We start from the raw sequence: 24632 nt of genomic DNA on the forward strand, positions 1-24632 counted from the left end.
TCATCCAGCGCTACCAACTCTGACATGGCTGAACCTCGAGTCTCGAACGAACAGATCTTGTATGTCGGCTTCTACCGGGAAGTCAAAATTCAGGGATGCGATAATTCTCGATAATTGCAATGTCGCAGCCAGAGTGGCCGATAAATCGCCTTGCCCATTAGTAGCGAACCAACCGCAACCAAAAATGCGCTTTAAGTCAACGCTTCTCAGCAATACATCCGACTCTTCGCTTCTCTGAAATCCAATACATTTGATTAGCATGTCTGACTTCAGACTAGTCAGTTTGCCAGTGATATGTGCGTTTAAACGGTCATCTAGCCTGTTCTCGTCTAAAACTATAGCACTAATGGCTGAATCCTTCCCTCCTTCTATCGAATTAACTGTTTTAAAAAAGTCGAAGTGCAGAGTTCTTGGTGTGTGCACTGCCTCAAAGTTGTCGTGCGCAATACCATTGAAAAATTCAAGTCTTCTACGCATTCGGCGATCAAGAACAGGGGGCTTATAAACCAAAGAACGTTCTACCGAGTGGTTTTGGGTGATGGGGGAGAAATAATTCGTTTCCGTGATCTTGCGCAACTCTGGGTTTGTGAATGAAGACTGAAAGATACCGCGACGTCCAATAATTGTCACAGCAGCGATATCAACGCTGCGTAAGTTGTGCAGAAATGTCTTGTCTATTTCTGTTCTTTCCAAGAAGGTGGCAGGGGTAAGAAGGATGCGAGCTATGTCCAGAGAAACATTACCGTTGCCAATTATGCTAACAGTCACACGTCTTCCCAATTTTGCGAGCCTGAGGAAATAAGACCGTACACATTCAGGGGCATCGGGGTGACTATTATAAGAACGAATAATGTCTAGCGAATCAAATACTCCTTCGCAACTATCCCCAGGTATAGACAATGGGCGTGGAGACTCGGCTCCGCATGAAAGCAGGCATACGTGATAATATCGCATTAACTCATCGATGCCGAGATCTGTGCCCTGTAGATCCTTTGTCGTTTGTGGTTTTAAATGCACACAAATTAAGCAGTTTTTGCGGTAATATAGCAGTATAAATCGAACTTCAGTCGTATAAACAAATACATTCACTTACCACACGCACATTGAAGAAGAATCGCTCCTTCGTATTCGCCAGCAAAGGAGTAGCACTGCGGCGAATCGACAAAGAATCTGGTGCAACTCCAAATCGGAGGAGCCCTAAAGCTTGCGGTAATCGGTCGAAAAGGTCCACACGCGCACCTGGTAACACGTGTCCTCTTAGATTCCTGGCCAGATACAAACCACATGGACCTGCTCCGACTATCGCTATGCGTGGGTGCATAATATGATTACGTGTGAGTATTGTTTAACAAAAATATTTCTTTGTGGATTAGGGGGGCGCGCAGCCGCCAGAAACGGATGGAAGGCAGCCGTATTATGCCGCCTCCCGCGCGTTCTATGGCCATCATCTTGAAATGCAATTGCAAACAATCAATAGGGCGCAATACTTGATTCTTTCCTCTCACCGGACCTTCTACAAACCAATTGTCGTCGGATTCCAGCTCATATTCAAACGAAACTTCTTTGGCAGAGCGAATTGTGACACATGCTTCAAATAGCATACCGATAAAGCAAAAAGGCGGTGTATTATACTCAACCGTAACATCACTTCCAGTTAGTTGTGGAAGATTAAAACGGTATTCCAATACATTCGAAAGAGATTCTAGCTCACCACCAACATTCGTTCGATGATGCATACACTTGTGCCTCAATATGCGATAGCTCACTATTACCTTGTGCTCTCCTGTAATTAGTGCAGTGCATCCGTTATTAGCAGCTATGTCCTCTGGAGTCTCTCGTTGCTTATCGCTAGAGAAGTCACGCTCGGCGGTTATAGCGGTTGTCGTGTGATGTGGTGCACTACGCATCTGTAGGTCTCCGACTGTGCGGAATTTTCCTGTTGATAGTGTCGCATTGCTATTCGGTGGAGTCAATAGATAGCTAGTTCCTGTTTCCCCATCATTTCCGTCAATTGATATGCAAAAATCGGACCCCCTTTCCAACAAAGTCGACTCCTTAACCATTAGGCAACCATTTACAACCACGCTACCTATCTCCGTGTAGAATGGTGCCGTTGGGCCTAAAACTACCTGAAGCAATGCATTATCTGATGTTATAATCTCCCTGCAGAAGGGCGGTATAATGGTAAATTCAAGATTGAAATCAAGTCGACGACCATTATAGATTGATACCGTCTGACAGATCTTGTCTTCATTAACCGTCGAATCCACTGTTATCGACGCGCATATAACGTGACTCGATGCTCTACCCTTTGTAAGATTCAACACAATTCCATCATCCGTCTTCGTATAATCACACGATGTTTTTATCTCATCAGAATACAAAGAAAAATGTTCCGTGTCATATATAAGGCGAGATTTGTGAAAGAATATGCGTCCCACTGTGAACCCAGACAGGTAAAATGCAATGTAGTTCTTCACACCTGTCAAAAGAACTGGATCAGAGCAAGTAATCGCATCCGAACACGGGCGAGCAGTAAGAGTTATTGTGTCCTCTTTATCACACCTTATGAAAGATGGGGGAAGCACGAGAGCCGAAAGCTTGTAGCTCGGCATTATATTGTATGTCTTTAAAGCACGTATTACACCGCTAAGCACCCCAAGCGGAATCGGTGTGCAAGGCCTTTGCACAACCTCAAAAGTTTCACCAGATATGATGAACGACTCCAAAGTATAATTGCATGTCTTGCTAAAACGATGCTTTAACACATAAACATTCAACCCACGATGTAAAGTGACGTCGGACAAGGATAACTCTTCGCATTCGTGGGCCAATGTAGGCGGATGGTCATTTATCATTCGTTCCTGGTCTTCACATAGACGCACGTGAATATTAACTTTCAAACAATCTACGGTGGTATATACGTTGAGTCTAATTTTGCATATATCAGTTTTATGTTTCAATGACTGTCCATAAGTTTGCATATATCCCCTGGTGCTGTCTATTGCCAACTTTGCATCCGACAATACTCGGAGGTAATCGTTCACTGCTTCATCCTCAATTTGAGTGGGGGTGAGACATATATTTGGATAGTTATGTAAGCAATCCAAATTGGCTTGCAGAACCGTTTTTACGCTATCCAAAGGATCGTTGAGATGCACATTTGGTTCGTGAGGTCCGAACCACGCAAAAACATGTTTGCTATCACCCTTATTAAGAGCCCGTAAGAACCACCCTAGCTGGCTAGAATCTTTCTCCATGGACAATGCTGCTGATTCCTTGCCGTATAAGTTTGCCATAACGTTAGAAAAACGGGGCATATCACCATGTGAAAAGTTTAAGGATGCATTCTCCATGGCTTCTGCCATCATTCGTTGTCTACCGTCAGGTAACTTCACGGCCTCCCACATTTCTAACTCCATAGTGCGATAAAGGTTGTAGGGTAATTCGACATTTTGGATGTTTGAAACTTCCAGGGTGTCGTCGCTTGATACTGCAGTATCCATGTTTTTCAAGGTTTTGTACAAAAAAGTGTATAAGAGTCCTATACATCGTCTTATGCACTTGGAATTATTAATGTTATATACGCACTCAACGCCATTTGGTGAGTGTAATGGTTGACAATACTTTTTTGGTGCTTCATTAGTATCCGTTGCAATTAAATTTGCTGTGAGATGTCCCGAATGTTCGACCGCCTCTTCATTTTGAAGATGTCTACTTTTTTTTCGTTTTATTGCGGATCGTAGCTTCTCTAATGTTGACGGTTTTGAGAACTTCTGCTGAGTGTTGGCAGAAATAACTGTTTCAGCGATACCTAGTTGGTCTGATGTTGATTTCATACAATCCCGCAAGTAGCAGAGCGATTTATTTATTAATACTAACAACCACAACAGGTGTTTCTTGCGCAGATCCCGGCGTGTTGCCATAAATGTTAACATGCAGCAATCCAAGAAAATGCGACAGATGCGGGACAAACTCTCAACACCGTTAACAGGTTCTAGTAAGCGTATCGCGGTGCAGCAAAGATACTGGTATATATCGAATTGGTTGCTTTCGTTGTCTATGCCATAACCGCTTTCCATGTAAAAAACAAAAGGTGCTCGTACAAAGTCTTTCGGAGTTATCTTTTTCATTAGATCAGCTTCCACAGCACGCAATAGTTCCGCATAACCGTCTGCTGCATCCAGTATCAATCCACATTTGCCATAAATCCTTAACATGGACTCATAAAACAAAATGCTTTCGGACGTATGATGGGCGCTTGTCTTGTGGATAACTGCCGCAATATCTGATAATCTTCCAGCGACTGTTTCTGATATACACTCACTCATCATCAGCTGCACGTTTTCCCAGTTCTTGGTTCCAAAGGTCTCTCCATTACATTCCATGTCTTCCTCGGCCCTTGGAGTTCTCTGGGCGTTAAGTAGTGATAATTCCAGCATCGGAACCAAGCACAATCGATTGTGGCGCAGCGATAACGATTGTAACATATGCCGTATTTTGTCTATAGTTTTGCAGTTGGATTTTTGCTGGTCTCGGTTCTCCTTTTTGCATATCCCATAAATGATAAGACATTTACCCTTCAATTTCGACACGAAAGACTTCAGTTGTGTTTTTACATTGCGTTTAAATAATTCAACATCCATCGGAGGTAATATATATAAGTGTAAAAATGAATCGTCATGCATATGGACGTTGGCATTACGGAAATCATTGGGATTAGTGTCATCTGCCTTCACATACCTACAATAGAATGACCCACCCTCACCGATTTCCTTATCCAGACCAGGAAGTCTAATATTGTGCCGATTCCAGTTTGTCCCATTTATTTTCTTGGTGTTTACAGGTAACGGTAAGATATCATGCATGTTCGCCTTTATTTCTTCCCAAACATTGAAAGGGTCTACGACACAGTATAATGTATATGGTTGACCACTTACCGCTGTACGATACAAGCACATCGTTTAGGCGATGGCCCCTCATCTTCACATATAACCTATGCCCAAACTATCCCGCGTATGGATAACGATTGTATCTCTAACATCTCCTGAAATATAGCTTTTCAGTGATAATACGTTCCAAGTGATATCAGTTGGCACATAACAAAACCAATTAGTAGTGCTGTATATCGTTGTAAAACGAGCAGCACGCGTGGATGTGGTATACCTTCTGTGTCAGGTGTGTAGAGGATGCCAGCGCGCAGTGGTCTACACAGAGTGCCACACCCAAAAAAAATAAGAAGGTATTTGTCTCGTGTGTATCATATTCCTGCAATAAGAGTTGTCAGTGGAAGGTTGATCGATCTCTGTGTCTTTAACAGTACAATTATCGTGTATATGATAAGCAAGAGCTGCAGCAGTTTTTGAATCTTCTATACTCCAACGGTTACATGAAATGCTCAAAATTAACGAAATATTTTAATAGGGCGATTATAGTTTGGCTATACGCTGCAGTTTGTGAGCCGCTTATGGATCTGCATGAAGGGTTCGGGTACGCATTCGTTTACCGATGCAACAAGCACTGTATAACTAGCGAAATCGCATTGTATCCAAGACGCAACCGCGACCCTTCAAACGCCTGTAGTGATGTTATTCCGCCGTTCAATCTGGATCCAGAAAAGATAAAGGCACAAGTGCTGCACTATGGTCCTGAAATTCCGGAAGGCGCGTGGAGCAAACCGTGCAGGCCACCTGGATTCTGTGGATACAGAGGAAGTATGTTACTGTATTTTACACTCATTATAGACGTGCAGTGGCATCCGACTTCAGATTTTGTAAGCCAGACAGTGCCGTAATGTCTAGAATGATGAGACGCAAATACAAACAAGTGGGTTCAATCAAAACTCATGATACGGATATAATCTACTAAGGCTGTGTTCACAATATCTATCTAATGACATTATAATAAAGCGTTCTATCAGACCGAAAACCTCACATAAGAGCAGGTGATATACAAACACGTCAGAACAAGGTACAAGCAATATATCAAAGATGCGCGCAACGTATCCGAACTCATGTATTGGCGAGCTAAGCTCGACTCACTTCCTCGCGACTCCGCCAAAAGTAGATACAAGCGCATATGTATGATCACAGGTACGTACGGCAATGCGGCCAACTGATTGTCACGAAAACCTTTGCAGGCCGCACAAGAAGCGTAAGCCGGGTAATTGGCCTCACACGGCACCAATTTAGAGAATTTGCAAACCGGTGTCTAATACCCGGCATACGACGGGCAAATTGGTGATTTATAAACTTAAATAAGTTTCTAGAGGTATGCATCAACTTGCTTCCCGTAAAGTGTGATGGGCTGAGCTGAGGTGGTGGCCTTTTCAACCAAGTGTTTGCTGAGCTGCACTATGACGACTGTCATGTTGTCGCAACCGACGCCTTCGCTCTCGCTAGGGTTGCTGGATAGGCATTCGTCGCACAATTCCTCGCATATTTTGGCTAGAGTTCCAGGGTCATTATTAGCGACACCATCTGAGTCTACAGCGTCATTGATGGCGCCCTCATCTCTAAAAAGACGGCTGCGCACGAAATCCACAACCTGCTGATTGCTTTTGCAGTCCCAAATGCCGTCGCATGCTAGTACAATGAATTCATCTTGCGGTGTCAACGGGCATATTCTAACGTCAGGCATAGCAGAAATACGCTGCTCGGCTGGGGGGAGCGATTGGTCACGCTTAAACGCCAAATCACCAAGAGATCGGCTAAGATTCAAATTGCCATCCACCCTTCCGTTCGTTACGGATCCGCCAGCTCGCCGGATCCGTTCCCCTTCTTCACGTAATTGAGGTTTATGGTCATGAGACAAGGCTACTGCTTGACCACCTCGGCTTAATACAGCTCTGGAGTCGCCGGCGTTGGCCACTAGTATGGCTGGCGTCTCTCCACCTACAACCACCACAACCACTGAAGTGGAACCACACCCATAAGCTAAACTAGGGCCATCACCGTCACCTATTGCGTCTGTTTCTACTTCGTATTCATCATCAGGGAGGCAATCCCCAGATCGCATCGATTCGTCATCGTTTACGGTGCGAGTGACCATCTGGTCTTGGATAGTTTTGCTGTCCTGCGTTTTCGGACCCAAGTCGTTCAATCGTATGGACGCGCCCTCCTTCGATATGTCTACCGAATGTGCTTCAGAAGATGTGTGTCTATAAACCTCATCATTTACATCTTCGTCAAGATCATCTGGTGACTTTTGCTGGTAATCTTCGTCGTCTTCGCTATATCTAGTTAAATCCTCAGTGGAGTGGACATCCGATTGATTCGAATTGTGGAAATTAAACGACTCGCGCAATAGTCGCTCCGTATGTTGCTCAATTAGACGGATTGTTTGCTGTCGATTTGGCGCACGATCTGGCATAAGTACCTTAAAAAGTGATGACCCGTCTACGAAAGATTCGTTAACATTGTCACTCCTAGGTCTTTCGTTGAGTTTCTGTAACGCTTGTTCCGTTTCTGCCCTCTGCAACTCTTCATCTACCTTTAAAAAGGCAGATTGCAATGATTCAGCAAGCACCGCCTGTGTCTCCGAAATCGCATCCAAGCTTTTTAGCTCAATGCTTTGGTTATTTTTCAACTCACTTAGACGTGCGATCTCCCCTTTTAGCAGGCTTGCAAAATTCTCAGATACCCATTGGCTAACACAACTGCCACCATGACCATCGAAGACGCCGTATACGCCAACCAAAGAGTTGTTAATATTGCCTAGCGCATCTAGTTTGTTAGACGCAACTGCAGTATTGCCCACTTGCGTTTCGCGTCCATTGTCGGTCTCCTTTTCCCCATTGCTGCTACAACGCTGATAAAGATCAGGTACAGCAAGGTGTGAATCTTCCATGGAAACACGCCATCCTTGCATTGACGATGATCCGTACCTAGTGGTGTGAGAAGAAAAGTCTCCTCCGCTGCACGAAACCTTGTCCGTCTTCGGACTACTTAAATGAGCTCCCATTGATAAGAGGTGTGAATACAGACTCAAAAATGACAGCGCTGGGCGAAAACGATAGAGCAACATACAATTGACGACGTGAATATGAATGTGCTCCGAGCATGCCTCACATACTACGCGTTCTCAATAGACGAACACACGCAAACAGACGAAATTATGAATATGCGACGCCCACTAGCTACCTCCCTGAGCAGCAGTTGAACTTCATTTGAAACCTATCACATGAAATCAACAATAATTATGCCGCGTTGCTGATCATACGTAGCCAATGAACGCCAAGACTTCCTGATAAAACTTATCAACCCACCACAAACAACGTCACGACGTCCATTCAAACACAGAATAATGTACCAGAATATTAGAACCTCCAAGCAGCTATTTCCTTGAGTGGTTTGCGCTCCAATGTGTTCGCAAAGGATGAGGGCAAGTTTAATACAGTGGCGGCAGATACCTTACAATAAAGCGCCAACCTCCCCAAAATGTTTGACAACTATCTTTGGTTTTAATATACCTCGTTATATATTTCAATTAGAAAGTGTACCACCGCTCTACACAAATGTAACCGCGGGAATTTTAGTCGCGACAATGACATGGGGCACTACGAGTCTATCGTATAACCTACAGCGTGATGGCATCCGATGAAGCCACTTTAGGAGCCGTGTGCCGGTGAAATTAATACAATATAGATATCGTATATGCCGAGTTGTTCATCAAAAATGTTTTTATAGGCTAGCCGTAGAGGCAGTACAAGTAGAAGAAAGGTGGTAGCTTGGGGTGGTGACCATCTTCAAATAACGTTGAAAAGACTATGTTTAACATCGTTTAGACTTGAACCCGCTTCTTCTTTTCAATAAGTCGCTGTCTTGGCAGCACACCTAGGAAATTCGCACGCTATACACGCACCGCATATAACCAATAAGTGTGTTTGTGATCAAAGCTAATTGAGCTGAGTGTATTGTATCGGTTCCAAATTCTTAGTAACACCTCGTGGCAAGTCTTCACACTGCAGAAACAGCCCCAGCGCAATCCGAGCGTATCAGCGAACGCGATCTCGCGTCTATTACGCTGTGTTGATTTTCTATTAACGCCAGATTGACACGGAAGATTACATTCTACCTCTCATCGGCCACTAGCGGGGGCCTACGTGAGCTACGATCTCGGTTCACCCATGCCGCTCAGACCGTGAGGGCTATTTGATACGGTCTTTGCACATTTTGCCGTCATACGTGAGTAGTTGGTTCTGTATGTGCAGTTCCGTACGGCTACCAGTCGGCGTCCCGTCCTTGTATATTGGCTGTAAGACGCAATCATACGGCTTCGTGAAATTAGGCGTAAATATACCAATATCAAGGCTGATAATGCGTAGATGTGTCTGTATTTGTAAAGTGTGCTCGCTCCAGACATCTACTAGCGATGAAGATGTCACTATGTAGGCACACTCCAGCTTATTACGCTATTAATAGGGGCCCCAGCTGTGTGCGCATGACAAACGGTTTCTGTGACGTCAGTACATCGCCTCTACAAAATAAACCTGAGGTATCATACCAGTATGTTGGCGACCGTGCTTATAGCTGTATGTTATATAGTGAACCATTGCATTGATCATACGTACGACGTGCCAGGATCAGTATAATCTGTATCTTACTAAAATGCGAATAAGTATATCTATTACGTCGTATGCGCAAGATACCAAGGGGGAGGGGATAATGCATCTCCTACACAACGTTAACATACGGGTCCGTTTAGACAAGTTATGGCATTTGAGCAAAACGTGAGTTGCAAGCTTGTTTTCGCGTAAAGAGTTCGTATCTAGTTCACAATAAAACTGCTGCTTCATGTAATCAAATCGTATTCTTGTGTTTACTGGCGACAGTGTTAACTAAGTAGTATCCTATTGTCTATGTGCCATGTTGATATGTATACCTGTTCAGCATGAGAAGACCATACATATGTAATGCGTCGTAATGAACATTTCAGATGCTTTATGCGTATCATTAAAAGGCGATTGGCGACTGTGTTTAGTCTGGGAACAGATATCTATTATCTATTGGCAAAGTGCATTTCTTAACAATGGCAAGCACTCACAAATCCTTTTAACTCATATCCAAATACAAGAGGTGAAATTGTATATATGGATGTCTCTGATGTGTTAACGTTAGCTCGTTGTTGAACGTCTCCCTGGATACTGGTGGCTGTATGCCCGGCGTGCACTTCCAATATTTCCACGTTTTTCGAGTCTTTGGAACCTATAGTTACATGATGCCATTAGTTGGGGAATTATCCAGTATACCTAATAGATGCTTTAAAGAATCCTATAGGTTGTCTATCTTAATATAAACATAGTAGGAACCTATTCTTGTGTGTGCAGCTCTCACGATGCCATGGAAGCTTACAAAAGGCGCTGCATAAAGCGCTACCAATATTGTGATTTGGCGTCTGCCATTTTCGACGGATATCTCGTATATTACATTGTCCGTCAGGTAGACATCACCGGCCGGTCAAAGGCAATGATAGAAATATTTGCAACATGGTTTAGGATCGTCTTTGTTGTAAAAGTTTTATTGCACTTATTAGTTGTACCCGTGTTTGTTTTTACTGGATCTGTAAGTAAAATTTGCTTGACCATCATTCCCTACGAAACTGAGAGTATTATGCCAATAGTACTGCCAGATGCAAAGTCTTCGAGCAGTGAAATCCCAACGACGCCAAGTGCAAGGGCGGTATTGACGTACAAGTACACGGAAAAGGCGAAACTGCTTTTTCAAACGTTCGGACTCGTCTGCTTCACTGCACTATTGCTTACCCTTGATCACTACCTTCACAGGCTGTTGGACATCACACTCATGGCTATGTGGTTTTGTGCGGTGTCATCTGCGACACAGCTGCATTATGTGTACTTCCGAGATTATTCACCGTGCAGAGAGAGCAAACAGGGCGAATCGGAACTTCTTCATCCAAGAATAAAATGTATGTGGATGTTATACACCGTTACGATGATTGCCGGGTGGTCATTTGGTAATTATTTGGCATTGTTGGATTGGGACGAACCTTATATATTCTTCCCAAATGCCAATTTCATCGGCATGTGCCTCGGTCACCTGGCTGCTGCAATATTGACTCCAATATGTTCTAACGTGTAGCTAAAATATTGTTCGTTGTTGTAATTAGCAAAACATCCCATTCTTACTATTCCTACATGCATATTAGAATATGTTGCTTAGCATCATGCAAATTCAGTCCTTCTAGATGATAAAAACTGATAGAGAGTGGCACGTGTGTGCGGCCATCGCTTGAGGTGTCTAAAGTTGCGGAATCCTCTTGATGACGAACACACATCTTAGAAACATTTGTTGATATATTTATATAAGCGAGCTTTAATCATCATTAGAAGCTGATTGGTGCGTAATGTGTGAAGGAATTGTATTAGACAGTATAAGTGGCGTGAGGGGTGTAGGTCGACACACTCGTGGTATATGCCCACCGGTGCGTCATCGTCAATGAACGAATTCCGCATAGGTGAACTACACAATTCATCGCAAAACTATAGCCGTTGTATTTGTTATGCGCAATCCAACTTGTAAATATGTCACTGTCGTTGGAGACTAGCGCCGGATACATTGACTCAGAATACAGTGACTTTGAACATGTGGATCCCTTGTCTACAATTGAGAAATCGTCACCCAAATTCGGCCGAGATGATATGAAGTACCTCGCCGATCGCAATGTAGCACCGGGATTATTATGTGGCATAGAGGCCATTTCCGAGAAAACACCTAAAACCTCTGGACGTGACAATATGACCTTAAGCCATAACTATGTAGATCATACAACAACCAAATCTTTTATTTCTGGACGGCACAACTCTAGGAGAGATGACAGGTTTTCGTCTAACAGGGAGTTCAGCGTTGAGTATTTTTCGGATGAATCGTGTAGAGCTGACACAGTCAACAATGGGTTCAAGTGGTGGTGTGACGAGCAGGAGGCATCAGACTTTTCAGTAGCAAATACGGGCGAAGATGTAACACCCATCAAATTCGAGTCGGTGGTTCCTATCGAGGAACGTAAAATGCTAGACGCGCTTCATGCAGTGCAACTTGGTAATCCACAACAGATGAGTGACAGGACCAGGTGCGGTTCCACGTCATCAGACGATTGCGAATCGAATGAGAGTCTCTGTTCTGCTATGAGTTCGCCAAGGGAACTACCTGAAGATCAAGAGGAGGAATGGTCCAGCTTTATGAAACCAGCAGATTCGGATGTGGAAGTCGATTTGCTTAAAGAACAAATTCTGCATAGGTTAGGCCTCAAACTTACGAATGTGAGAATGAAAGGGCCCTTGGAAAAGCAATGTAACCGGAAATGTGATGCTGCCTCACAAACGAGTGAAGATGGCTTTGTTTCCGCATATAAAGATTACGAAATCGTTTGGTTAAGGAATGTTAATGGCATGCTTTCAAAACAGTTTATTGAGCTTATTAGTGGAGGTAAGCTTATGGCATACAAGACGGATCAGAGATTTATTGAAAGTCTGCAGTCCCATCTAAGTAGATCACAGACTGAGATTGACCGTCTGCTGCGCATCAACCCTGACCCACTCAATTGTAAAGATGAGTGCCCCAATGATAGCAATCTCATCGATGAGTTGGCGATGATAAAAGCTCAAAACCTTAATCTGAAAAAAGAGGTTGAAGTGTTGAAGGCTCAACTACGACAGGCAAATGAAACAGATTCGTTTGTGGAACGTGTCAAGGCGCTAGAACAAAAGTTGAGGGAGGAAAGGTTGTCTAAAATGGCGCTCATGGAGGATTTTAACAAAACCCTGGGGTACATGAGGCTCATGAAAGACAGGCTCAAAACACTTTCTGAAGAGAAGTGTGCCCGATTGTTGACTCCTAGCTCTGCGATGACAGACTTTCCCGGCCGATTCAACGCCGGAGAGTGCACCAGCAAACCCGCCGTAAAGCCGAATACGCTGAAAGGTTGCGTGAAGCGTTCAAACACAACTAGCTGCGCCCCCAGTAAACAGGATAGAGTCAAATTTGCGGAAACATCGGATGTCTACTATCTACCGAAAAGGTCAAATTCCGAACTAGGGCCTTTTTTGGTGGATAGTAAGAGACAAATGCCCATCCTTCCTTGTAAGATAAGACCAGTAGATCCAAAGGCCAAATCCGAGAACAACAGTGGATTAATGGGTTTTATAAAGAGCATAAAGCAAACTTTTAGTAATAAATTGGATCAGACTTCACCGAGGGCAAACGTGCTTAAAATACCAAATGGTCAGGAATCACAAACGCAACAAAAACTGGCAATGTACAAAAGGCACCTGCTTTCCAGAGGTCTTTCATAAATGAACTTGACTTTATAATAACTAATTAATGTATGTGAGGTCCTCTAGTAAGTAGTCGTTGTTCCTTTCCTTCTTCTCTGGCGGCTCACGTCGGGGAGATGGGTCAAATTGCAAACTGATCGCTCATGTGTTTTGTACTCAGAAACCTACAAAGTGAAACGCATCCTCTCATCTATCTCCATTATTGCCGCCTGGTTCTGACAACGGTAACAGTAGTTTGGTGCCGAAAAGATGGTTACAACGTTGCGATCTTGTGACCATTGGTACCCCTCCATTATTAGTTGATGGGCGCGTGCAATTAATTCCAGACCATTCGTGCGATTGAATGCCTTCGAAATGTCGTATCCAAAAGTGAAACCTGCCCCCCTCGGGCTCAGGCCCCAGCCCGTTCGCTCCTCAGGGTCTGACCACAGTAGATCGCACATGGCACCTTCGTGTGGTACCTCCTGGATCCTGCGGCATTTTGTGCTGAATCGTGGAGTGGGGGGGGCTGTATGTTAGGTCATTCAACTGAATGACAAAAACCCGCATAACTAACGCACCTGTTGAGATCTCTTACTTGATCTAAGGAGTCAAATGAGGGTGACAAACCCGCATGAGGGCAGAAAATCCTCCCGTCAATTAAGGCTCCCAGGGGCAGATAATCAAAAATGTCTATTATGCATTAAAAGGCTGAAGGTATATACATACTCGTTAGCGCTATCCACACATCGGCGTTGCCATACTTCCTCAAGCATTCGTCGTAGAATCCATACACCTGTGTGATTTGGCGACATTCGTGGTTGCCACGGATGATAAATACTGCATAGGTTCTTTAGAAAGATTGTGATGCCATACCTCTCTCTTTATATCGCACTTTCAGTGCTAAAATTAACGAAACACTCTCCACTGAGTAGTATCCTCGGTCGACGTAATCACCTAGAAAAAGGAAGTTAGTATTTGGCGACGTACCGGCAATACGAAACAGCTCCTTCAAATCATACAGCTGTCCATGAATGTCTCCAACCACCGTAACAGGTGCGGTTACAGGTATGATGTTGCTTTCGGCCGCTAAAATTTCTTTTGCTTTGTTGCATAGCTTGACCACGGTCTGTGCAGAGATTGCCTCGCTATTGAAAATCCGATCGATCGTGACCTCCAATTCACCGACATCAACTTCTGATAGATAGTAATCTACATCGCGCTCCATGAATGAGAAGATTGCCCATTAAAAATTATTATGGCATATCGCTAAACGTACTGTTATCCAATGTATCAATAAAGTATACGTCGATGATTCAAACAATTATTTCCCGTGAATTTTTGAGTTATCTGTGGAACGATTTTGTATGGTAAATTCCATACGGAACTTACACCTTTAGACGGTACGCGTTGACCGTCATACGTTGCATATCGACTCGACGAAGTGGGCCAATCACTTCGTTTAATTGGATACTTTTGATGACGTATTTTCGACCTCTTAATGTGTGCAGTTTGGTTGAAATTTATACGGGGATATGATAGGTGTTAATCATGTCTGTGAAATATTTGTGGAATTTGCGGGAGGTCTAAGTGCGTTTACAGTAGATAAGAGAAGGCGATTGAAAATTGAAATTCAAACGGAATCTGTTACTGTATCTCAGCTAGTGGCGTATCTGCGCAAAGCTGCCTTCGCTGCAAAGAGGGACCTTTTCGCGTATCCGCCTAAATTGGAGGCTATCAGGTGTTCGGAAGTTGAGGTCCGTGGGGATTTGCCAGGTGTTTTTAATATGGGTGAAACTTCCGATGTCATACCCGGTGTTATTGTGCTAATAGATGATACGGATTTAGAACTACTTGGTGGCAGTGGTCATAAATTAAAGGGAAAACGCGATGTTTCATTTATTTCATCTTTACATGGAGGTTAAGATTGAATACGGTTGCTCTGGGGGAATTATTAATACACCCTGTCTATACCGGTGCCATGTTACTGAAAGGCGTGCCCTATGCATAAATGTCTAGACTGTTGTATGCTGGGATGTTAAAGGTAAATCGCGTTACCATATATAGATCGGGGTAATTTGTGTGTTTCCCATGAAGCCAACGTTAAGATTTTGGGGAAGGAGGCACGCCGGGGGAGGCCCCGTCCCTCTTCTAAGGAACCCGGTCAAGCGTTGGTTACACCTTTTGATATTCCTACATCTTGTCCTCTTACTTCTATCTTGTTGCACAATTAGCTTCCCGTTTATATACGATTTGCATTGCTCAATACTCTTTAATTCATTGGCCCATATAATCGCTTCAGCCGTAGGATCTTTTGTCATGGCCGCCTACTATACGGCCATTGCTGCGAGGGACTGGGGCACAGAAGTGGAATGGGCAACGACGGCTATAATAACGTGCTCTATGGTTGTTGTTGACATAATTATCAGCGGTTGGGGAATATACGCTCTCAGCAATGCCTCCCTCAAAATATACCGGGCTCTATACAATGATCTGGAATTAGAACCTGAATGTTTGCAAACAAAGGCAGCTTCCGTTTTTGTTGTCGCATTCGCTGTCATATGTGCCCACCTTGTTGTAGCGGGAATATGTGCTGTAGTATCCGTACTGCTAAGTAAGGGGATAAAACGACAACTGTTGGAACTGAGGGACATCTACTGAAACAGCAATGTCGGGTCGTAACATTAGGGGTAATATGGTAGATATATGCGATCACGGTAGCCTCTGCTTTTACTAACACCAACACTTCTTAACTATGTATAACCAGTGCCAATGTGGGAATACACCTTGTTCATCGACGTGAGTAATTAGTTATTAACAGCCACGTTTAGCGTGTGTCGTTTTCATTTAGCTTTTAAAAGCGGTTCATTACCCAGCAGTGTTTATTGGCCGTGATGCTGCATTCACGTATGCGGTATATCCTGGACCGTGGACTGTTGTCACGATCGCAGTGTTTTTATGAATGTAGGCCACTTACCCAGGGAATGTGCAGCTCTTATAAGCGGTTCATGGTCTTAAAAGTGCATATTCGCGGTGGCCTTCAAAATGCGCCTAATCATCTCTACATTGGGAGAGGGTTGCCATTTGTGACAATATAGCGATGTGTGTGAACTTTCCAGCAACGTATGTTCTGTTTAAAGAAGTTGTAGTAGAATCGTCCGAAAATAAGTGAATAGGGTGCGGAAACGGTATGTTGCGACGCGTCGCTTCGGAACGGTTATTCGAGAGTCTCGACCTCAGTATCCAAACAAGAGTCTCTAATACATATTAAATTATGTCGCACATACATTACCCAATTCTTCGTCGCACAACTTGTTTATGTCCTGATACAATCTCAACACTTTTCTCGACATTTTGCTCAAGACGGTAACACATGTGATCCAAAAGTGGATACGAGCACCGATATCAGTCTAAAACACTGTACTGCAAAGTCTAATATTAAAATGCTGAACTGTCACTCGAGTCTGTCGTTAGAATGTAACTTCTGACACATCGATCTATGACCTGTATGTCGTTATTGAAGGTGAAGTCGAAGCGATTGGGGAAATTTGTCATCAATATAAGTTTCAACCTTTCCGAAACGCAGACTTTACCTGGAATGCCATTGCTTTCCATGGCATTTGCAGTGTGAATGTCCATACCCCAGAGATCGTAACGAAGCCTCCCGGAACCAACAACCCCTCCCACCGAACAGCCGTAGTGCAACCCGATCCTCATATTCAGACCTGGAATGTTAAAAGCTTCTCTGACGTCTTGAATAGTTCTAATCATGGAGTATGCCATTTGAAGGATCCCCTCGATATTGGCAATTGCCTCTTGATCTGACGGCACTTCAATAGCCGGCTCACTAACAGCTACATACGCATCGCCAATTGTGCAAAGTTTGTATAACCCAAACTTTGTGCTATTTCTGTCGAAACGCGCAAACAACCTTTGTAAGAGTGCAATTACCTCACATGCATCTACAGAATTAGCCCACAACGTAAAACCAACGATATCGGAAAACAGAAATGACATTTTTTCGTGACAATATGACATTTTCAACTTGTCGCTTTTGAATTCTTCCAAAACACTCTTTGGCAGCATATCGTTGAGCATCTGTCCTACACGTGCCTCTATCATCCGGGCCTTCTCGTTAGAATGGAATGCACGCCTATCTATAGCTTCCTTGCAATGAGCAGATATCAAATTGAAGACTATGTAGCAAGGAATGCTGCACAGCGTGATAGACGTTGTTGCAGTTTGAACAACACTGGAGGAGATAAAAGTCATAGAAATTATCACGAATAATGTATCCACTAATAAACACGTCTGGAAGAGCATCCCACTACTATGATGCAGCACCACAATATAAAAATAAAATTCAATGCTGTCCGATGGAAGCCATAGATTGAGATATTGGGAATACACTCCGCTCCCTGCAACCGCCCAGGAATTTGAAAGAGCGAAAATGCATGCTGCACTAACGAAGAGTAAGTTCAAAAAGAATGTTAGCCACATTGTTGTGTTGGATTCTGAGCGCCGCGAAAATGAGTTGAAATGGAACAATAGCCACATGACAAACACAAGGGTAATGTATACAGATCTCACTGTCCAATATTGAACGTATTTGATAAACAGTAGCCTCTCCATATTACTGTCGTCTTCGAAACTTCGGGGGATTGCGATTTCAAGAATACTCTGCGCTACGAAAGTGATAAGGAAGATCACTAACGTTTGCTCAATCGTGTTTATATTTGCCCTGTTATGGTAAAAGTGTGATCTGTAACGATCTTCCTGTAATTTATCCGTAAACTTTAACATTATCCACTCCTTGGTCTTCATCCGCATGTCACTACCATCTATCCCACTATTAATTTCGTCGTCCTCATCCTGAGCGTTTTGTCGTGTAAAACTACTCGAATGTATTGGGCTTGAAGCACTAAGTGTATTGTGACGCAACGCCATTGTGTTTGCCCTCCGCAAAAAATTAAGACACCTAGACGCGCGTGATTGAACCGAATTTGTCGAAGCTGCACCTGTGCTATACATGCTGCAATGTCGCAGCAGCCCAGGTTGGTCTTTTAAGAATACTCCATCATCTTCTTCTGTTAGCGCTCCTACAGCAGCTGATATTCGTAGTTTTCGTGAGCATGAACGTTCATAATCATTGGCATGTGCTACAGCTGGGATTGCTGTGTCAACGCTGCTACGCAGGCAGATGTCATCAGAGATGTTCAATGAATGGCTTTTGTCTAGGCATTCGAACAGTATGTTGTTGTTTTCGGGTGATTTGTTGCGTGCACCTCGTTCATGGTCAACTATTCCCTCGCCTATCTTCGCAACAGGCACATCTCGCGAGCCCATTTCATCGCTTGTATTAGCTCGATAAACATTCGCGGTGCCACAAGTATCTACACTCTCGAAGTTTGGATATGCCGACCCTTCAGCAGAAATCAGTAAATGTGTTTTCATCATACCCTTGCCCTTAACGAAGGTCTCACGGTGACTGAACGTCAACGTTGAATCGGCCTTCACCAAATTGTATGTGTCGTCCGTTATATGTATGTAACCCACTTCTCCCATGCTTTTCATCCGGCTGGCAGTATTGACTGTGTCTCCGAAAAGAGCATACTGTGGTTTCTTCGCACCTACCAAACCAGATATGACCTTACCCGAATTAATTCCGATCTTCACAAGCACAGATTCACTTTGCTCCATATATGACCCATCATGGCATTCACTTATATAAGAGTAATGTATTTGCTTGGATGCTTCCATCATAGCCAATGCCATGTCAATAGCATTTGCTGCTGATTCATACGGGCAAGGGGCAATGCCCCGCGATAAGCCACAAGCGGCCAAATAAGTTTCAAAAACAGTTTCGATTTTTGTTGCCCCAAACTGTTCCGCGCACCTATCGAACGCTAGAAACAAAGAATCCAGAAGCTCCACAAGAGTAGTTGGTTCCACGGTGGCTACCAAGTTCTGAAAGTGATAGACGTCACAAAACAAGACCGACACAACTGCATGTTCCTCAGCTTCGAAACCTATAGGGATTCCATCCTCATTCAATCGTGCATTTATCATTTTAGAAACAACAAAATTTGGTAGCATAGTGTTTAACAACTCGCTTTGCTTTTTTCGCGCGTTCCTCGCAGAAAATTCGAATAAGAAATTCTTCCTGTTGTTATATTCCAACCGATAACCCACAAATGCGACAAATACATTGATTCCAATAAATAAAGGCACAGTGTGAATGGACTTGTCAACACTCCGTATGGTGGAAACTACGAAAATTGCGTTAGCCAGCAAAGCATAAATGAATGTTATGTGCAGAATCACGAAAGTGAAAATTGGGAATAATATGGGTTGTAAGGAACTCAATGGCTCCATCAAACTCAAGGTAACAACATACTGCAATATCATACATGATACAAGAGCTCCCAGAACCTTGTTAATGTGATGCATGAAATGCGTTGGATGGAATGTTAAAATCGCGCAACCAAATGCCAACGCCGTGACACAAATTGGTGGTAAAATAGTATATATTGCCGTTTCTTGATTGTAACTCACTTTTATAAGGTAATCCAATATCCAACCAAAAATATAATAAAGACCGATTGCCAGAAAAACGGTTCTATACCAGATACGATTTGTTCTATAATGATTGCGTCGTTTATGAAGTCTGTAATCAGCCTCTAGTTGCATGTCCTTAAAACGCAACGTAAAACGATCAATTAAATACGATGCGCGTTGGTTTTGGACGTTAACATCGCTCTGCTGTTTATGCAAGTCCTCTTCAATGTTGTCCTTCGAAAAGCTAGACGAAGAAGTTATTGCAACCGGTTGCGTAACTGACAAATCGCCTTCACGCACTCTAAATGGCCTGGCCGCAGGTATCATGCGTATCCAGGAATCCATTCCATGGATATTGAATTCCTTTCTTACCCGTTGCAGCATGTGATCACACCAATTGTGCACTTGCCGCACGTTCTGAACCATTCCATCAACTGTGGGAAGACTCGTGCCTACAGATTTGGAGCTTTCCGTGGTAGACGGATTGTTTGACTGAGCTGCACAATAACACATTTGTGTAGACACCCAATGCTTCACATAGTTGGCTATATTCGGCGAAACTAACGCCTGGGTCAAAGCGGATGCCACATGAAATACTGCCCCTATTCCCAACCAAACAGGAATTAAAAAATACACGGGTTGCCAGAGCGCAACTTGTAAGGTAGCATTTCTGAGAATTCTGCCTCCGAACAAAAAGCAAAGGCCAAGAAATGAGGGGGGCATCGCAAAAATGAATACCAAGGTGAATACAATACCGAAGGCGTTGTTCCTAGTGAATGATTCCATAAGAAGACGAGTATTGGACATCTGAAGGGTACCTAAGGAACATAATAGTCCAAAAGTTCGCGCACTAATGGTACCTCCACCGCTGAAGATTGGAGATTCCAAAGTGGTAGTCTGAATACTAAGGTAACAAAATATGGATGACAATATGCCTTCCAAAATCCAAAATCCCAAACGCAGTAAATTAACATGGAAACGACGCCTACATAACGTATAAAGTATCGGCAAATTTGTTGACATCGGTTCAGACAACGGTCTGTCGAACAAGGCGCAAAAGGTAACCGGAAATGCGGTGAATAGCAGATGGAAAAGAAGCTGGACAAAAGAACCGTACAAATCTAAGCCGACCCAATCAGTGTGCCCCTGATAGTAAAAAATCGGCATCACTAAACAAAGGCTTTTGAAAAAACTCCAATATATAGCTATTGCTATTATCTGAAGAGCATTGCTACCCTGGTAAAACAATAAACTTCTCAGTCCTGCGAAATGCGTAGTTACGAAATCAGCATAAGCTGCGGCATCGGGTGTAGAGCCCAATACTGCAACACCAACATGCGCCTCCTGCATCATTTTGACATCATTGAGACCATCGCCTATTGCTAGTGTCACTGGTGTAGGGGTCAAACGAACCCTAACCAATCTTACAAATTCTGCTTTCTGGCACGGCGTCAAACTGCATGCCAAAACCACGTCGGCGAAGCACAGCATGTTGACGAAGTATGTTTGCATCGTACTGTTTGTCAAAAAATCCTTCAAATCCTTTCCATCTACGACTAGGCAAATCTGTTCCGATTGTGTCTTCTCAGCTCTCTGCTGTAGGAAGGCCTCATAAAGAGCTCCACAATCCTTATGTGGCGAGTCATCCAGTTTGTTGGTAGGCAGCTTGCAATCAAATATACGGCACGGATGCACCAGCAATTTCGATAGATACGCTGCCTCAATCGCAGCATGCCGATTATCTCCCGTTGTCATCCATATGCGAATTCCTGCCTCCATTAGCAAATCAAGTGTTTCAGGCACTCCTGCCTGAAGCTCATCCTTGAAAGCAACAAATCCTAGATATGTTAGACGTCGTTCAACCATTATTGCAGCTTCTTCGTGAAGTGTATCTGCACTGTAAACCGAATCTTCCGCATTCGTGAAGTGGCGCTGGTATAACTGTGTTTCCTCCCGAGACAGATCTCTGTATGCGCAAACCAAAACACGGAATCCTGCAGTGGTAAGCTTCTCAATTCGTATTGACAGGGCCGACATATCGCGATGTTCGTCTTCCGTCGTTAGTCTAATGAGATTCATCATGGTGTCAGCTGAGCCTTTAACGAATATTGTAGAACCATCTTGGTCAGGTCTGGAAGCTACCATTGACATTCGACGTCTTTCAGGACTAAAAGTGTTAAAACCAACAATATTCCACTCCTCTTGTAATCCCCGAGCCTCAAGATTGATATGTGACTTGGAGCGATGCGTCAATTTATAACCAAACTCGCGACATATATCCAGCATACACTCATCTTCTTTATGTGGTGACCTGTAATATATCTGGTTGGATCGGCTTGGTCTATGAGGAAACGCATTTGTTGCATATGTCTCCTCACTATCCCCCTCATTCTCCGCCGCTTCACCACCGAATTCCATTGAATTGTTCATCGAATCCATATCCTTAAGACCGAAATTTAGTGAGTTTAACGGCTCTATATATGATACATTTCCAAAATGAATTCTACTCTTGGATGGGCGCAAAGGGTATTGATTGTTGTTTGAAATGCCAAGAGATATATCAGAATTTCCTGAAGCACTGTGTTTCAACCCTTGAGAACTAGATGTCGTCATGCGTATTGGAGATGTAAATATTTCAAGGCTGGGTGCACTAGTGACGGGCACACTGGCGTTGCATAGGCACATCAACTTCATCAGTGTGTCGAATCTAGGGTTTTGTTCCAATTCATTCTCTATTTTGCTGTGAATACTGGTCCTGTCGCCTGATGTGTCGAAGGTTTTATTTCCTACAGTTATGAGAGATGCCTTTAGATCATTTGACGTCAACGTGCCCGTTTTGTCACAAAAAATTATGTCAACCAAACCCAGTTCATCCAATAGCCCCGACGTCATAGGCCACGTGACAGGGAAGACCGTTGTCGTATCTGGTGCATGTTGAAGCGTTTGACCTCTGACATGAACGTCGCTGAAAAACGAGTAATCCGTATGTCCGTCATAAATTGTGCTACACGCATAGCGCAAGACATCTACAATTGCTGGTAAGGTCACAGGTATCAGTCCTCCATATAATAAAAAGAACCTAATTAAAACAAAAAGAAGAGATTCGATGACCAGTGCGGTTCCTTTTTTCCGCCTATCAGAGGCCAAGAGTATGGACCACCTAGTACCCATACTTACTACGAGGCATAACACATATATGCAACCTACTATCACCGTAAAATGGTTAATCAAACCTTCTACCGAACCGGATTTTATGCATTGATTCTCCTTTTTAATATTTTGTGCAATTTTCGTATCTGGACCTGTATGCGTTATAACACCATACACAGTCCCGGTATTCCTAATTATGCTGCCCTTCATCACAAAATTATGTATGTACAAGTTTTTAGGTCGTGGGTGGCCTTTGAGTCTTAGTGCGCCAACGAAGCTGTCAAGGTCGGCCGATGGCCTATCGCAGACAATTTGCCCACGTATGTTGGCGAATGAATGTACAGAAGCTTCAACCTTTGCATCTTTAGTACATACCTTCACCTTAAGATCTCTTTTGCCATCAACAAATGTGGTATCTATATGTACCTGGCCATCCGGATTGCTACAAGCCAATATTATCATGTCTGCTGGTACCTGTTCATCACAGGTTAGTTTTACTATGTTTCCCACAACTAAATCACACACCCTGACTTTCTTCAGACGAGGTTTCCCTGTTTGTAGAACGTGACATCTTTTGAAATCAATGCATTTCCCAACAACGAAGCGTTTCATCGCATCAAAACCGCTGGTGAGAAATGAAATGGAAAACGATGTTAGCAATACCGCTCCATGACTATACCACGATAGTTTTGGTGATCCCTTGCGCAGCAACACCGGCGATATGATGTTAAGGATTATACTTACCGCTCCCCATATGTATGGAACGCGTTTTGCGTTGCTACAAATTATTAAAAATACATGCTTAGCCAATGCCCAACGCTGAGTATGCTGCTCGTTTCCCATAAAACGATGTATATCATCCGAAAGCACGGGATTTATCTTCAAGCACCTAGATTCCCATTCTGGCTGTAGTTTAGTACCGAAACATAAGTTCTGACGCTTCGTTATCAGTTCATCCTTGTTATAGCTCGTAATTATGTGTCTTCCATCATATCTTTGCCCTGACCGACGCTTATTGCCGCCTCTATAGAACGGGACCCGTGTAACAACACCATTTGCAGGATAATTACTTACGTCATTATTACTGTCCATCATTTGTATAAATAGCTTGTACGTATGACATTCGTGGTCAGCAATATGGCATTGATATGCAAAAAACTGTCTATCGTAATACAACCGTATTTACAAGGTTGGGCATGGTTTATAAGCCACTTGAAGCTCTCACCAGTTGCTGTTTCAATAGACACCCATAATTGACAACATATGTAGTCGGTTTGCTTACTCTCAACGAATAGTAAGATGCGACATCTCATCAATACATGTAAGGCTTAAAGAAAATGGGCATGAAGATATCTCCTCTCCTACGGTGTGGCAACTAAATACCATATCCAACGCTTAGAACGTATGTATAAAAGAAGGTTAGGAAGAATGCGCTACATCGCAAGAGGTCGTCCATAAATGTCCATGATATATGATCGTAAATCTCCAACAAGTGACAAAGTAGTATCAAAATAGAGCGAGGCGCATACCTATACTTGATTATTAATCCTATTTGGTACTACATTTCAAAACGTTTTATGAGATACAATCCATCATATCAAAAAGTGATGACAAAAGAGTATCCGCAAAAGAAGGGAGTGTGTATCCTGTAAAA

General features: G+C 43.3%; 11 protein-coding genes across 11 annotated transcripts; 5 read left to right on the plus strand and 6 right to left on the minus strand.

The window, feature by feature from the left end:
* On the minus strand, positions 1–1321 carry BBBOND_0301040 (FERREDOXIN/FERREDOXIN--NADP REDUCTASE-RELATED, putative; the record flags this gene model as incomplete). The annotated part of the gene is made up of 2 exons (XM_012912931.1): positions 1–981; positions 1094–1321. 2 exons carry the CDS (start codon positions 1319–1321, stop codon positions 1–3), a joined length of 1209 nt encoding a protein of 402 aa, XP_012768385.1.
* Positions 1322–1328: 7 nt separating this feature from the next.
* BBBOND_0301050 (hypothetical protein, conserved) lies at positions 1329–4868 on the minus strand (the record flags this gene model as incomplete). The annotated part of the gene is made up of 1 exon (XM_012912932.1): positions 1329–4868. One exon carries the CDS (start codon positions 4866–4868, stop codon positions 1329–1331), a length of 3540 nt encoding a protein of 1179 aa, XP_012768386.1.
* Positions 4869–5467: 599 nt separating this feature from the next.
* On the plus strand, positions 5468–6243 carry BBBOND_0301060 (ribosomal protein S14p/S29e domain containing protein, putative; the record flags this gene model as incomplete). Its single annotated transcript, XM_012912933.1, has 4 exons — positions 5468–5714; positions 5753–5826; positions 5945–6092; positions 6140–6243. 4 exons carry the CDS (start codon positions 5468–5470, stop codon positions 6241–6243), a joined length of 573 nt encoding a protein of 190 aa, XP_012768387.1.
* Positions 6244–6264: 21 nt separating this feature from the next.
* On the minus strand, positions 6265–8025 carry BBBOND_0301070 (protein phosphatase 2C, putative; the record flags this gene model as incomplete). The annotated part of the gene is made up of 1 exon (XM_012912934.1): positions 6265–8025. The coding sequence occupies one exon, from the start codon at positions 8023–8025 to the stop codon at positions 6265–6267; it is 1761 nt and encodes a 586-aa protein (XP_012768388.1).
* Positions 8026–10340: 2315 nt separating this feature from the next.
* BBBOND_0301080 (hypothetical protein, conserved) lies at positions 10341–11099 on the plus strand (the record flags this gene model as incomplete). Its single annotated transcript, XM_012912935.1, has 1 exon — positions 10341–11099. One exon carries the CDS (start codon positions 10341–10343, stop codon positions 11097–11099), a length of 759 nt encoding a protein of 252 aa, XP_012768389.1.
* Positions 11100–11542: 443 nt separating this feature from the next.
* BBBOND_0301090 (hypothetical protein, conserved) lies at positions 11543–13309 on the plus strand (the record flags this gene model as incomplete). The annotated part of the gene is made up of 1 exon (XM_012912936.1): positions 11543–13309. The coding sequence occupies one exon, from the start codon at positions 11543–11545 to the stop codon at positions 13307–13309; it is 1767 nt and encodes a 588-aa protein (XP_012768390.1).
* Positions 13310–13330: 21 nt separating this feature from the next.
* Positions 13331–14498, minus strand: BBBOND_0301100 (serine/threonine protein phosphatase PP2A catalytic subunit, putative; the record flags this gene model as incomplete). Its single annotated transcript, XM_012912937.1, has 5 exons — positions 13331–13424; positions 13460–13762; positions 13852–13963; positions 14000–14110; positions 14147–14498. The coding sequence occupies 5 exons, from the start codon at positions 14496–14498 to the stop codon at positions 13331–13333; spliced, it is 972 nt and encodes a 323-aa protein (XP_012768391.1).
* A 307-nt stretch (positions 14499–14805) lies between these two features.
* Positions 14806–15195, plus strand: BBBOND_0301110 (Ubiquitin related modifier 1, putative; the record flags this gene model as incomplete). The annotated part of the gene is made up of 1 exon (XM_012912938.1): positions 14806–15195. The coding sequence occupies one exon, from the start codon at positions 14806–14808 to the stop codon at positions 15193–15195; it is 390 nt and encodes a 129-aa protein (XP_012768392.1).
* A 166-nt stretch (positions 15196–15361) lies between these two features.
* Positions 15362–15931, plus strand: BBBOND_0301120 (membrane protein, putative; the record flags this gene model as incomplete). Its single annotated transcript, XM_012912939.1, has 1 exon — positions 15362–15931. One exon carries the CDS (start codon positions 15362–15364, stop codon positions 15929–15931), a length of 570 nt encoding a protein of 189 aa, XP_012768393.1.
* A 390-nt stretch (positions 15932–16321) lies between these two features.
* Positions 16322–16623, minus strand: BBBOND_0301130 (hypothetical protein; the record flags this gene model as incomplete). The annotated part of the gene is made up of 2 exons (XM_012912940.1): positions 16322–16525; positions 16558–16623. The coding sequence occupies 2 exons, from the start codon at positions 16621–16623 to the stop codon at positions 16322–16324; spliced, it is 270 nt and encodes an 89-aa protein (XP_012768394.1).
* An 85-nt stretch (positions 16624–16708) lies between these two features.
* Positions 16709–24073, minus strand: BBBOND_0301140 (adenylate and guanylate cyclase catalytic domain containing protein, putative; the record flags this gene model as incomplete). Its single annotated transcript, XM_012912941.1, has 1 exon — positions 16709–24073. The coding sequence occupies one exon, from the start codon at positions 24071–24073 to the stop codon at positions 16709–16711; it is 7365 nt and encodes a 2454-aa protein (XP_012768395.1).
* Between the last annotated feature and the right edge of the window lie 559 nt (positions 24074–24632).

This window comes from Babesia bigemina (genome assembly GCF_000981445.1).
Source record: "Babesia bigemina genome assembly Bbig001, chromosome : III".
Taxonomy (NCBI): Eukaryota; Apicomplexa; class Aconoidasida; order Piroplasmida; family Babesiidae; genus Babesia; species Babesia bigemina.